Source organism: Rhyacophila brunnea, unplaced genomic scaffold (genome assembly GCF_057557595.1).
Source record: "Rhyacophila brunnea isolate RB1 unplaced genomic scaffold, BYU_Rbru_1.0 scaffold_6, whole genome shotgun sequence".
Classification (NCBI taxonomy): domain Eukaryota; kingdom Metazoa; phylum Arthropoda; class Insecta; order Trichoptera; family Rhyacophilidae; genus Rhyacophila; species Rhyacophila brunnea.
The window spans coordinates 40,877,513-40,891,310 of NW_028233276.1; the positions used below are offsets into that span (position 1 = coordinate 40,877,513).

The 13,798-nt window shown below is 31.1% G+C and overlaps 1 protein-coding gene across 2 annotated transcripts in view; it reads right to left on the reverse strand.

The window, feature by feature from the left end:
• Positions 1-1,508: 1,508 nt before the first annotated feature.
• LOC147065680 (neuronal synaptobrevin-like) overlaps positions 1,509-13,798 on the reverse strand; it is a 29,556-nt gene continuing 17,266 nt past the window's right edge. Inside the window, exons 2-7 of one of the 2 annotated variants that reach the window (XM_085956613.1) lie at positions 13,202-13,328; positions 11,692-11,770; positions 10,655-10,734; positions 8,452-8,503; positions 6,793-6,852; positions 1,509-2,040 (exon numbers count right to left, since the gene is read on the reverse strand). In XM_085956613.1, the coding sequence (XP_085812739.1) occupies positions 6,839-6,852; positions 8,452-8,503; positions 10,655-10,734; positions 11,692-11,770; positions 13,202-13,328 (352 nt within the window). In that variant the 3' untranslated portion in view covers positions 1,509-2,040; positions 6,793-6,838. The remainder of the gene's footprint in view (positions 2,041-6,792; positions 6,853-8,451; positions 8,504-10,654; positions 10,735-11,691; positions 11,771-13,201; positions 13,329-13,798) is intronic. The other variant, XM_085956614.1, reaches the window with a different exon arrangement.

Sequence of the window (13,798 nt, forward strand, 5' to 3'; positions counted from 1 at the left end):
TAATATTAATTTATTACATCAGCTGGGAGCACCCACTGCTTTTAATGTAAGTAGTAATAAAAAGACATTACTTAGGTACCATTTCATTCTTATAAACGACGTTTAACGGCCTCCACAAATTGGAGAATGTTTAAACAGACTTTTTATGAGTAGGAATGTTTGTTAGCCATTCTCCAAAGCTGTAACACCAATGTGTAATTATTACTTTTGTCACGCGGAATCCATTCCATATCCACAGCTTCAGGAGCAGTCTTCCTCTACCAGCGACATCACTGTGAATCATAGTGTAAGCAGGTAGGTACCATTATTTATTTTTATTTACAACTACCTACTTGACAAACATATTATGAAACTATAGGTAGGTAGTTTGATACATTTTTTTCTAGGATTTTTTACCCGTTTCTTTCTGAGTTTGTTAAAAAATATGGATTCTAAAAATAATGTTTAATTTTTATTATATCTTGTGAACTTATTATATTCAGTTCTGTAGTTAATTGCAAGTGTGTAGTTAATTATTGTCCTTCATTTATGTCTTTAATTTTCATTATGGCCAGAATTTGATATTGTGCGTAGTGCTCTTATCTTATTTTGTTGTTTAGTAGTTCGTGAGGTGTTTGGAAGTCAATTTCATGATGTAGTTGTCTACACTAAGCTCCAAGAGCCCATCGCTCCTTTTCTAGTATTGGGCACATGTTGATGACATGCCACACAGTTCGAGACATGCAGAGACTGCAGCGATGATGGATAATCTCTGTTAAATAATGTGGAAATGAAACACACCAATTAATACTTCATAATATTTTTATTTATTTATGTTTACAACTTTCCATGACTCACCTATTTTAGTCCTATTATGCAATAGGTATTCAAATACTATCTTAGCTATATAATAAGTAGTATTGAATGTTCTGGGTGTTCTTTATTTATTATTTATACAATATTTCTTCACAAAAATGACACCAAATATCTATATATTTATTATATTCAACATCTTTATATTTAAGTTATTATTATGCCAACATGTCAGTAGGTATATTACACTCCAATTAGGTATAATAATATAACATCTAAGATATCATTATATCCATAAATTAAATAATATTAATAGCTGTAATATTTAAATATATTCGTAGTGAACATCATTCGCCAACAAAATCTTTAAGCTTTAAATGCCTTGGACACATGGAGTATAATAATATTATTATATACCTTATAAAGGGGCTGCATACTCGAGGGGATTATATTAACAATGTATAAAAAAAATAACAAATCAATCTTCTTAAAAAAATAGGCTGGACGAAGACGGGTGGTGTCAATTAATGGATGATAGACAACATGTTAATAATTTATCAAAAAATACAGAATTAAAAATAGAGAAGAATAAATTAAAAAGTCACTAACCTTCTCTACACAAAAGCTAATATTCTGGTATTTTTAAAAGTTAGGTAATTTCCATAATGCGATGAATTATCAGTATAGAGGATTAACAGGACGTATCTTTTTATTTTCTAAATGTAAATTAACCACTTTCATGAATTTAAACATATTAAATGTAGAATAACTTACAAATTCGTCGATGGTCATTATATAACCTACATCACCAACATTTGGCCATATTTTTATATTATTAATCAGTAATGTAAAGAATCTTGGTCATATTGGTCTTATATTCTACTTTGCCAAGTTCACAAATAATTTTAATTTAATTTTTTATATCATATCCGCCATCACTTCCAATGAAATGCACTAAATTATCGAGGGATAAAGGCATACAAAATATATGGGTATTAAAAATTAAGCATTTTTATCATATTAGGTTTATATGAAAATATTTATAGGTAATATAAGTTACTAAAAAAATATGGGAGTAGATATAAATATTTTGTTCTACGAAGAAGCATTGGTCCTTCAGAATTATTAGTTGGATGATAGCAGAGCAGTGATAAGAGGTTAATACAAATATACCATATAAAGTATAAGACTATTTATCTCCTCAAACTGGTTTCCATTTAAGGCTAGCTCCATTAGTTGATCATGTTCCTGTAAAAATACATTATAAGTTAGTAAGCGGGGATACCAAAACAAAAAATTAATTTAATAAATGAATAAGAGAAAGATCTAGTTATTATCTAATGTTTTTTTTTTCTAATATGTAGAATTATGTTGCTTGAAGTAAAGTAATAACAGCTATTCAATATTAAAAAACTAGATAATTTTCTACAAAAATGGTTATTGAATAATTTTTGTCGATGAGATTAAAAAAAAAAGTTAGTAAACTGTAAAATAATAATGTTTATAAAAAGTCTCTGAGCACAGAACTATGTAGTCATTAAATCATGATTAAAAATACATTGCTGTAAAAAATCAAAAATATGATAATAAATATGTAATATCACAATTTATTAATTTTACATCGCTATAATTGCATGTATATACAAATTAGCATTTTAGTAGTGCCACAAATGCCAGCTAAACACACTGGTTTTGTATTTACATACAATTAGTTGTGACGCATAAGCACATACTTAAAGAAAAAGTGGCGCCACTTTCAGGTCTCACACAGATGCCGGCTTTTTTAGGTGTTTGTGATGCTTCTTAAGGGCCCACATGCTCAGCATAGGTCAAAATAGAGCGTTTATGGTATTTTCAGAGCATAACCCTGGACATTCTTTAAACGTTGTAGATAATCTATTTATATAATTTTGAAGCCTTATTATCCTTTATATTTATTTTAAACATTTGATGACTGCATAAAGTATTTTTATTACAAAAAATAGTATTCTTTTAAACCTCTCGCTCTAATGTTTTAGAATATAGTCATATTACAGTACATCCATGTGCAGTGGTGTTAAGATTTTTTAGGTTTATTAAGTTTTAAATGCATTTACAAAACCATTAGTAAAATTAATGTTAACAATATATAGTGACATATTTACAATAAAAAATTATATTTTATAATCTTTGTGATCCAAAATTTGACAAGAATTAGGAATTTTATTATTCAAAAAATGGGCACGATTAACACAATTGAAGATAATTCTAAAGATACTAATTATAAGCTATGTCTTTGACCATTCAAATGTGATAAACATCCTACGAATAATGATTGCTCTATAATAATTATTGTTATCATGTTAACTAATTGATATCATGTTAACGCGCGTGTTTGAACATGTACCTAACCGAAAAAAAATGGTAAATGTTCAAACACGTGCGTTAACATGATCTTAATCCCTGCTTCATTAATCGTTTGTCAATTTATGTGCTACGGCCGTATGTTGTAGCTTAACCACTGGGGAATGCCAATAGAAATGGCGTATTTCAAAAAAATACTACCTTATTCTTAGATCAATAATTATTATAAAGCAAACATTATTCGTAAGATGTTTATCACATTTGAATAGTCAAAGACATAGCTTATAATCAGTATCTTTAGAATTATCTTCAAATGTGTTATTCGTGCCCATTTTTGAATAATAAAATGCCTAATTCTTGTCAAATTTGGGATCAACAAGATTATAAAATATAATTTTTTTATTGTAAATATGTCACTATATAATGTTAACATTAATTTTAGTAATGGTTTTGTAAATGCGTTTAAAAATTAATAAACCTAAAAAATCTTAACACCACTGCACATGGACGTACTGAAATATGACTATATTCTAAAACATTAGAGCGAGAGGTTTAAAAGAATACTATTTTTTGTAATAAAAATACTTTATGCAGTCATCAAATGTTTAAAATAAATATAAAGGATAATAAGGCTTCGAAATTATATAAATAGATTATCTACAACGTTTAAGGAATGTCCAGGGTTATGCTCTGAAAATACCATAAAAGCTCAATTTTGACCCACTATGCTGAGCATGTGGGCCGTCAAGAACCCCAGTATGTAATGATGCTTAATGCCTATTTTTTAGACATGTCAAACTGGATGCGTGAACATCGGTTAGTTACATTGAGGTCCATGCCGTATAAAAGACATGTGATTAAATCACTCGCAAAACTATTTTGGAGTGACACTGCTCTATTTTGACAGTTGGATGTACTGTGAATGCCCAAATTAAGCAAAACTTCTCAAATATCAATGCAAAATGTGAGTAATATGAGCAAATTATTTTCAAACACTGATTTTGCAAAGGCGAATAAAAGCTTTTTTATCATTACATTTCTATGGCGCTAAATAAAATATAATTAATTGTATTTAAAATATAAAAATATCTTCATTTTATCCTACTAGCTATTAAATTAGTATATGGATTGAATCTCTAATAATTAAACAAAAATATCTTCAGAGGCGGCATAATAACCTTGCTAAGTATCTATGGTTTCATAGTGCATAGTATTCGTTTTAATATTTACAAATTCAATTCAATTGACTAGGTAATTTAATTGAAAACATAATATTTTTAAACAAAAGCTGAAGAAACCAAACTGTTGATCGATTAAAGCAATTTGTTTGTAAGTAGTAGTAACTTTTTCACAATAAAATGAAAGAATTAAAACACAATTCTATAACTTTAAACAAAGCCAGAATGAAAGTATGATGAATCATATTATAGCAGTTGCGAAGGGTAGATGTAGGCTGTGGAGATTCGATATAAATAGTGCACGATAAACTTTTTCAGTCATACTTATTTGTTTTCATTGCACTAAGCACATAAATTGCAGATGGTGATCGTTAGTCTTCAAAATTTCATTAAACACCTCCTAGACCAAACCATAACAGTAGAGGTAGACTATTGAGATCCGACAAAAATAATGCACACTTCGTCAGTCATACTTAATTATTTTCTTTCAACTCGACTAAACTCTGCCTAAATCAAATCATACTAGATGAAATACATTCTTCTATCTATAAAATATCCAATATCTATTATGGTTTGCTTTAGTTTGAATTTTAAAAACTAACCATTACCATCTGCAATTTGTATTCTTAGTTTGATGAAAACAAATAATTATTAGTTTAGTGTACACTATTTATGTTGGATCTCCACAGCCTACCTCCACCCTTCGCCACTGTATTATAGGTAAGTAGCTACCAGTGGTGAAAACTGCCTGTTGACCAGAGGGAAACGTTTATAACAAACGAATACAATAACAAAACACACTTGAAAAGTGATCAATCAAATTGTAACAATATGGCTATCTACAAAATTAGTAATGCCTAGTAAGCAAGTTCAGTTCAGCTCATTTTTAATTATGTCAGTATGGATAAGTACTGATCATTCTTATTTCTCAAAAGTGTAGCATTTACCACTAATGTTCATACAATATAATATAATATTAGTTTACACACTTAATAATTTTATACTATTATAAAGATTCACTAGTTTCTTATGTTATTTTCCAACGGATGAAATAATAAATCAATTTGCATAACTCATGTCAATTGCAGATATTATCAGTCACTCAGGACTCGAAATGGACCAGAGCACACCGGAGCGCCGTTCCGGGTCATAAAATTCCCAAAATTATCGCTCCGTTTTATGGAAAAATTTATTTGACCATCTGAGGTAGACGAGCCATATTACAAAGAATCTAACACATTTATTTTTATAAAATACACATAAAATTAGAAAACTATGTATGTAAAATTATCGAGCACTCCGGTTCGTAAAATTTTTCATTTCGAGTGCCGCAGTCACTAGTCAAGGTATCGAGTCTCGCCACTGATAGGAACATAAATATTATAAAAATTGATATTTTAAAATGAAACAATCCGATTATTATTCTAAAATATTCATAATATATAAAAAAGAGCATAGAAAAGGGCATGCAGTAGTAGAATAGAATAGAAAGACATGCGTAGAATGGAGTGTATAAAATTGTGAGTAATATTGACATTGGCAACACTTACATACCACCAAAGGACACATATTTAAAGACATTATAAAAATATTATTTTCATAAAAATTCATTTTAATTATCTAATTTTATATTATTATAATATCATATTAAAGACAGCAGCATCATTGAGAAATCTTTCCAAATGTTCTGTTAATTTTTTAATTTATTGTAAAACCATAATATAATAAATTAATTATTAGTATCAATCAAATTATTATAAAACACATAATAGACAATGCGTTGTATTTCTTTATTGATTAGATCAAATTTGTGATGTCAGCTATTATTTTTGTATAAAATAATAATAACGCACTCATATTATTAGGTGTAGATATTATAGTACGTAGGTAATAGGTATGTCAAATTTGATGATCAATTATTTTTAAAATTAATAGTAGTATCTACAATCGAAATGACATACTGATTGATTACGCACAAAAAATAATTCCTACACAAGGTTTTACATGTTGTGCTATAATATAATACTACAATAATTGATTTTTATTGCCATAGCAGCTAATTCAGTGCCTACCTACCTATTAATGTTTTATGAGTCATCAATGTGCTTGAAAATTATAGTTTTGAAGCTATTCATAAGAAAATTATCATTTATTTTTCATTTAATCGTGAAAGGGTGTTTACACACAATCCTTCTCTTACTAACGTCTCTAAAGATGTAGCTTAAAATTGAATAATAATTATATCTCAGCGTTATTAAAGAATTCTTATTTATTTATTTTATTATGTGGGTATTTTTGTAAGTGTAGAAAGGGGTTTCCACATTTAAGACATAGTTGAGACAGGAAGAGTATCAGGCATACACAAGAGAGAGTTTTTTTTAAAGAGCCATCGACCATAGAATATTGCCACAACATAAAATGTTTACACCACCAATAAAATAAGTAGTGCCAACAAGACCTGTTGCGGAGTCTCACTCACCAATTTGCCGTTTATTTTGTTTTTTTATAGCTAATTTATAGGTGGTTTAGACGAAGTTAGCTGTAATATCAAAAGGTGACGATTAGTAGGTACACATAAGGGTGAAACTAATACTCAATTGAGCAGCTGGGTAGAAGAGGAGTGTAAAAAGATAACTATTCTAGTTTTGAGAAAAAAAAAATGACAACTATCGACACCTGTTGGTGTCATTTATCATATTATCATAGAAGAAAACGAGACGTATAAAAAGAATACCGTAACAGATTGTATCAATAATTATACTTAGGCCCCTCTTCTATCCAGTTCCTCAATCATAAGTGATCTAGAAATTGAAGTAACATAGATTTTTTTAAATACCTCTCTCCAGTTTTTTCAGTGGATTCAGCATTTACTTGGTGGTAATTCATGATACTTTTAAAAATGCTTGATGAATCACTTTGTATTCACGGTATATCAATTTGTTTTATTTTTATACAACACATGTTTCGTTTACATTATAAACTTTATAAAGTATAAGTAGGTACCATTCTTCTAATCTAAGGGCTTATTTTTCTTTGTGTCTTATCTTGTGGAAGAAATCTAATAACATAGTTAGGTAAAAATAAACCTTTAGGTAATAGTGGTCATATCTACGGATTAAAGTGCGACGACTGTAATGCTTTAATTATATAATCAGACTTTTTGACTCGTAGTGAGTAATCTACATGCAATGATTCAGGTACCTACCAATTGCATTGTGTCGACCTTGTTATGGTTGGTTTAATTGTTTATAATGTACATTGTTGTACAAATTAGGAGTAACTAAAAGTATCTTTAGGTCACTACTAAAGTACTACCTGTATTTTATTATTTTAATTGTCACCGCAATTATTCATAATGGCAAATGTCAAAACATTGCATAGGCTAGTGACAGCAAATATTTTACAGCTAGGTTTTAGACATTCTTTGGTAATCGTCGAAGTTAATCTTATAGCGCCTGTGCACGTGCATGGATGTACTGGCAGCAATAGTGAGTATTTTAAACTGTCGTGACAATAACTGTTTAGACGTAAAAGTGCTGATTGTCTCTCCAATTCATTCTTTAAGAGTGAGCAAGATGCGATATTGTTATTTTATGGTACTATTTCATATTATTTGACAGGTAGTGAAAATCAGTCAGCCTGAAAATTCGTTCATAGTTCGTTTTTTTGCCAGCAGGTTCGCCTTCATCATTCTGAGGCCCAGATCGAAAAATCCTACTGTCGCCTGAAAATTCAGAAGCTTCCAAACTTTTTTGATTCATGCATGCAATCTTGCCACCTGCAGGATAATACATGTTTACCCATACATTTTCTTTTTATGGCTGCGATAACATTTACTTGCAACAGTAAATCCATGCACGCGTAAACGGGGTATGAGGCTCCAATCGTTGTGTTGGGTAGGGCAATAATAGAAATATTTCTATTTCGCTTGTGACTGTGAATATTCAAATTAACATTTCTCGATCAGTTCACACAGGCGGTGGAAGTCAGAAAATCTGAATGTGTGATTAGATTTTTATCAAGCAGAGACAATGTAAACGGGAACGTCACGTCGCTTAAAATTGGAACAATTTCATATATTAAGAATACAAAGTGACACAACAACATAAAAAAAACCTCTCTCCAGGGTTGTACTTACCAATTATAAGAGCCAGAATTATTATTCCAATTATACCCGCAATGACCATCATCTGAAATTAAAAACAAAATTAAAATAATTACAGGATAAAAAGAACTTTTTATATACTTACCACGTTTTTATATATTCTGTTGAATCATATAAATGTGACAATTCTATGTATTAATAAAAAGTTTTTATTGTACTTGATAGAAATACTGAATAAATATTATAGAATACTGAAATGACATTTTGATTTCCATAGGAACGCACGTATATATTAATAATTTAGTTGCTAGGACCCCCTTAGCAACCAACAATAATAACTTTCCATACAAAACAGAATTCAATTCTGCTTAAAAATGGCTATTCATTCTTATTAAAAGAATGCGTTGTCGTCCTGTTCTGATATATTCTAAAAGTTTCAAATGTCTAGCTAGTCGGGAAGTATAGTTCTTTAATCGTCCAATAAAAATCTTGGACAAACAAGAAAAAAATGTACTGGACACACAAGAAAAAAAATTTACCGGACAAACAAGAATATCAGCTGATAAAAATGTGGTAAAATACATTTTTTCCAATTAAAACTGAAGCTTCTTATGGAAGGGAAGTTAAAATCAACCTCACTTGTTTCATGGTTCCAGTGTAGAGGTACATAATTTATTGTTCCATATTTGAGCAGAATTGACAACAATTTATCTTTATTAAAAAAAACTGAAACTGAATGAAGGTATACAATATAGAAAAGAGAAGTTATAAGTACCTAACTTGTTTAATTACCTACGCTAACCAATTTTTTCTGTACTAGTTTTATTCTTTTTTTATTTAAGAGTGTTTTCTGTATGAGATGCTCGCTTCGCCATAAAATCATTGCAGGACAGCTACTGTCTGACAACAAGATCTCGTTGATAACAGGAAGTCGCTGTAGTCGCATATAGATGACTTCTTAGTGACGTACCTGTGATGACGCATGTTTAAATAATATATCGGCTCCCTTTTTCTTCGCAATAAACCAACATTTTACTAATAATAATTTTATTCTAATATCACTCCTGATAGTTTTAGACATATTTTTATCATAAAAATCATCAAATTGCGTAAATTGGGTACACCACGGAAGCATAAAATGAAATGATAAATTTGGGGGCGCTCCTCATTTGAAAACGGAAGTGCGATTAACTGCACAGGAGGGGCTTATTAGTTCACAGTTTTAACACGGGGACAAGAAGTTAATAATATTACTAAATTTTTAGCAATCAGTGATGACTAAATTACAAACTAAATTAGCGCTAAACCGGTCATAAAATAGAACTAACATGCTTTTTCCTACACGTCTCCACACCCCTCATGTAGACGTATACCGTGGCGTAAAGATCATTAGTCGCTCTTAAATTTAATATTTTGCTGAGAGCGTCTGAGAGCAACTTTCCAAATCCTTCATCAGTGTGCACTAGAGTGTGCGCGATTTCTATTCTGATATAATATATTACGGTAAATCGATGAGAAAAGATCTTCAGTAAAACCACCAAAGAGTATAAATGATGTAAACTTTTTGAAAATTGACCATGACGCAATTGTCGACCTGTCCAACTGAGGGTCGGACCGACTTGAGAAGCTCTTCCCAGTCTTCCCTTTCAAACGACATATGGGCACACTCCCAGGGGATGTGATCTGCATCCTGCAATTCGCCACAAAAGCAAGTCGGAAATTATTTTAGGCCTAACTGACAGATCCTGCAAGAAAAATCACTATGTCAGGTTAAGAACTGAGAAGTCTAATGGTCTGGAGTCAATTTAGTTATCTCCATGCGCCACTTAATTTTCAAAAAAAAAATGCGTTTGTCTCTGTAAAGATGTGGTCTATGGCTCCTGTCATGCACGCAACGCGGCGTCAAACGCCAGAGCGTGTACGTACAACAGCTCTTCGAGCGCACCGGTCCACGGATCCAAGGCGGTTGAAATAGACCGGAACGCAACTCTTCTTCATGAAATCCTTGAAAGTATATATCTCTTCGTTTCGTAGAAAATTATAAATGGCAAGCAGGCTCGTGAGTTATATATAAAACAGTTAAATTCTATTATACGTATGTATAACATATTCTTTCTTAGAGTTGAATACAAAACGCACTGTAGATAACTTACAAAATATCGAAAGCGCTCCGGTAAAAAAAATTAGGTACCGCCTACTTTAATAGATAAAATTAATATTCAAGTCTTTGTCAAACCTTCAAATTTTGCAACCAGAATTTGCTCTTCAATTTTCCAGCCTGCTGTTCGAATTGCGAAGCACCTTGTTGTAAAGCATCTGAAAAATATAAAAATTAAATTAAATATTCGCAAAAAAACATTTTTAATCAGAAGCACCAGAAGTTACCCTTCCCTATAATAAATACAAAACAGTTCAGGCAACATTTCAAATCAAAGAATCAACAAATAATATTGCACACATAGCTCATATTAGTAATAAGAAGTTTACCTATAGTTACCTATTAGTTCAACTATATCAAAGTTGATAATGTCCCTTTGAGGAGGACGAAACCGGTCCAAAATTTATTTAAAAAAGTGGAATAAGTACTATAAAATTATGGTTTATTTAATTAATCAAATAGTTTATTTAAGACAATCTTATGATTGTGCCTTCGATACCAAACTTCTGCATACAAGCGATGTGAAGCGTTTCAAGAATGCAACAGGTAGGTACCTACTATACAGTCATAATATTATTGTATGGTACCTATTATGCCAATTATGCGTAATATCATTTTTTATTCAAAACTATGCTGAAAAAAAAACTACGATATACAGTTTTTAAAATCTTAATATGAGAGAATTATGGAAACATGAAACAATAGTTCAATACGGGACTTATAGTTCATATGGGACTAAAGTGGTGCGGTTTTTTCTCTCAGTTGAAATTCTGTTTCACCAACATCCAAATTGATTATTATAATATAAACTTAATTTAATAAAAAGAATCATTTCTTACAGGTAACAAAGGAGTAGGTATATAAAAATGGATATTTATTACAATTAAATTTCCGGTCCAGATCGGAGATTAAATTTAATGTATTTTTAGCACGAACGGTTGTTATGTATTTGTTCGACCAATGCATTTGATAATAAATATTGATTAAAGAATCATTAAGTCGAGCCCTATCCACATCTAATCTTCAATCCACTGTGGGTACCTAAATGATAAGTATGTTGTTATTTTTTAATCCCCGTGACGATGTGTCTCAAATTATCATCAACAATTTTTTACCTGCTCGGTCGTCCAACTCAGAAAGTTTTTGATCTCTCTCCAAAACTTTTTCCACATTCGTTTTCATAATATCCACAACCTGTAATAAAAAGAAAAACATTATAGTGTTAATGGTAAAGAATATCTAAGTTGTATTATAATGTTCTTTAAGCAGTGACGACCCTAGACAAAATGCCGCCTCTGGGCAGCGCCATAATGCTGCCCTATTTTTTTTTATATAGTATTTTTTATCACCAGTGATAGTGTTGTTTCTGGTCACCAAGGACGTCAAAAGGCAACAAAAGTAAACTAGACATCACTAACCCGACAAAAAATTAAAATCCTGTTAAACCTTTTGTGCTACATTTTTTTGAACCAGTTAGCTGAATTTTTGAAAGTAAAGATATTTTCGTTATTAAGTATTCAGTTTAGGTAGTTATTTCTATATATACGAAATGATTTTCCTCGGTTTGCCGTCCTTCGAATAACTGCCGCCACCAAGCGACGATCAATCTGCCTACCCCCACGGGACGTCACTGTCTTTTAGTGGATAGTATCTGCAGCTATGCTACAAGATCGGTCTAAGATGACTAGTCAATAGGCGCAATATACGTGACACGCTGGACCGCTGGATGTGGAGCAATCTTGTGCATGCCTTATGCTCCGAGACAGGAGCGTGACAGGGTAACTTCCCGGTGCCAAATACTAAACTAAAATTTATTTCGATAACACGAATTCACTGTAAGGAATAAGTAGATACATACTATACTATATAAAAAATAGCTAACGATTATACTGATATTATTATTATAAGAGTGAAAATTATAACATCTATAATCACAGATAAAAATAAATAAAACGTATACAGTTAGCCTTCGGTAAATTAAATGATATTCTACATCATAATTCTCTTGTGCAAAACATGATAATAATATGTACGTTTTTTAGCAAATTGAGTTATGAATATCTTCAGCCTCGTCTCAGTGAGATCTACAAGATATCAAAATATGGTACTACGTCTAAAAAATAATCTGTGTCTATATATTGTGATATGTCCATTTTTTGTGTTTATTTCGAAGTTTAAATTGCTCTCATGAACAATTTAGAAAAACGAACATATCGTGTTTTACCATCATACTACATTACAATAATAGAATATTATAACATAATTCGGAATAGGTACTTCAAAAACATACTTACCTACCTATTTGAAAAATGTTTTGAGAAAATATCGATGCCTGGTGGTATAATAATATACATATTTAGTACGAAATGTTGCAATCTTAAATCTTGTGAATTGGAAAACTAATGAGAAACTCTTTGTTTCTCGAGCTTTTAATCAAGAAATTTCAAAATTCTCATTGAAAGGAAAGCTAAAAAAGCTCTGAACGTTGAGTTTTCCACGAAACAAATGAAACCGCCCTAGTTGGGAAAAATCTCTAGAATATTGAAACCAATCTCAAATAGAAAAACTAACAGATATCAAATTTAATGATCTTAATTTTTATGTGAATATCTATTATAGCCAGACCTCGTCAACTTGGGCTTGCGTCTGTTGCAAGCGTCTTTGGGCGGCCAGCTGTTGTGGGGTTCGCGGTCCTCCCGTGACCCCACCATCGCCTCCCGCACTGCCGCTCGCGAGACCTCCCTCGGAAGCCCTGAAATATAATGAAATCATATCATTACTCACATCTTTTTTCCCGTCAATATAAGATGTAGTATAACGTGTGGTGAGTTCTTGTGTCATCCAATAACTCTTTACACATATTAGTGTTATCCAAATGGTATTCCGCGGGATCCCAGGATTATCTGAGATCAAATTAAGGGTTTTTCTTGTATTTTTAGTGATTTTTGTATTTTTAAATGAATCCACTCGATTTATTGAGTTGTCGCCACTCAGCATCATATTATGAAGCACTAACCGCGACCCCCAATATTATAGTCAAGTAACTTGCGACCCTTCGACACACATATTGGATAAATGGTCATTTTATAGTAAGGAAACACACTAAAAATAATTATAAAATAAAATTCTACACATGAATCATTTATTAACTATATCAATCTTCGTAGCACATCGAATTTCATCGCACATCATGTAAATATTCTTCACATATACTAAACTTAT